This window comes from Buceros rhinoceros, unplaced genomic scaffold, assembly GCF_000710305.1.
Source record: "Buceros rhinoceros silvestris isolate BGI_N320 unplaced genomic scaffold, ASM71030v1 scaffold24427, whole genome shotgun sequence".
NCBI lineage: Eukaryota > Metazoa > Chordata > Aves > Bucerotiformes > Bucerotidae > Buceros > Buceros rhinoceros.
In genome coordinates, this window is record NW_010423181.1 from 8260 (window position 1) to 9857 (window position 1598).

The 1598-nt window shown below is 53.8% G+C and overlaps 1 protein-coding gene across 1 annotated transcript in view; it reads left to right on the forward strand.

Annotated features, from left to right (window-relative positions):
* Nucleotides 1-1598, forward strand: part of FBXO18 (F-box protein, helicase, 18) — a gene marked incomplete at both ends in the record, with an annotated part of 14298 nt that overhangs the window by 6003 nt on the left and 6697 nt on the right. Inside the window, 2 exons of the mRNA XM_010140355.1 lie at nt 1-174; nt 1049-1162. The exon at nt 1-174 is cut by the window's left edge and continues 18 nt beyond it. Of these exons, the coding sequence (XP_010138657.1) occupies nt 1-174; nt 1049-1162 (288 nt within the window). The remainder of the gene's footprint in view (nt 175-1048; nt 1163-1598) is intronic.

The window sequence follows — 1598 nt, forward strand, 5'->3', positions numbered from 1 at the left end:
CATCATTACAGTCATGGTGCTTTTCTCCGACGGCGTCAGTGACATCCAAAAGCTGATGGCACGTCTGCTGAGACCCTGCTCCACCCTCTCGCTTGTGGACGTGACCGAGGCGCTTTACTGCATCGCGGCGCTGCTGTACGCGATGAGGGACAGGGGCATGGCCATCAGTAACAGGTAAGGCGTGGGGAGGGCCCTCCTGCCCTCCTGCCCTCCTGCCCTCCTGCCCTCCTGCCCTCCTACCCAGAGGGTGTTGCTTGCTAGCAGTGAGAGCTCATGGTCAAAGTCACCCTCATCCCATCTCCATCTCCTGCAACAATCTAGACTAGAAGAAACAGGAATGACCACAACTCTTGTGCTGTTATCTCTTCAAACCCCACGAGGTTTGTAATTTAGGGCGTAAGGAGGAAACCTGTCCCCAGGGAACTGTCTGCTCCCTGTTTGCAGCTCCTAGAGCAACTGGTGGTTCTGAGCGGGTCACTCCTGTGAGACACGAAGCTTGTCCTGGAGAGCGGCCCGGGGTGGCAGCTGTTAGGTGACAGGAACAAAGCTGCACTAGGAGAGGTAAAACCATAGCGGCATCGGAGGTTAATTCTAAACCAGCTATTGCCGAAGCACCGCAAAGTATTGTCAAAGGTAACACACTTGTCTATACCCATCACCAGACAGTTGATGAACCTGGTTCACCTTAGAGGCCTGAACTAGCCCCACATTCTCTCTCGGGCTCCTCCAGGCTCGGTGGCTAGTAGTGGTTTGAGAGAGGGAGCGGATCCTGTGGACTCTGATCCCAGGTCGTGTTTGCAGGCGGTGCTGAAAGCCAGACCTGCCCGGAGCTGCCCCGTGCTGCCTGTGCGGGCACTTTGCCAGCAGAGCTCCTGGCCCTCGCAGCTGCTAACAGCATCATCTCCTGCTGCTCCCCCAGCGCTTGGGGCTTTGTGCATCGTTCTGTGGGAAGCATTCGAGATGCTGGCGGTCTTTTAGGTGGCTGCAGATGTTTGCTTTGTTATTGATGGTTTCTCAGTGATAGTTTCTCTTTTGTCCTTTCTACCAGGCTCCATTACAATGTTTTCTACTGCTTGTACCTGATGGAAAACGCTTCCGTAACGACACAGGCAGCAGAAGAGGAAACGCCGGCTTCACACTGCCAACAAGACTTATGGGCCGGGTAATGCTGTTCGAGGTGATCTAGCAATGCACACACAGGGCCCTGGTGGAGTGCTGCTGGCAGGGGCTGCTTGGCAACACTCGGAAATTCATAAGGATTCGTGCAAAAAACTTATTCTGCTCCTCGCCATCTTCTGGAAAGCCAGAATGGGGCCTTAAATCAGTAGAAATTGAATTACCAAGGGCTGACTGAACGTAAAAGTCATCATTCACTGATGGTTCTGTGTTGGTGAACACAATTCTGTGCCCACTGACAGTTCTCGGAGCACAAATCACCCCAAAATACCCTCCAAATCACCCTCTCCCTGTGGGTAAGGAGCTCGGGAAGGAGGGGAGCAGGTCTGTTCTGGTTTTAACATCACATTCCTCTAGAAACACACGCTGCAGCCGGCCAGAACAGGGCTTGTCCTGCTGGTGACGGTGCTGCAGCACAACTC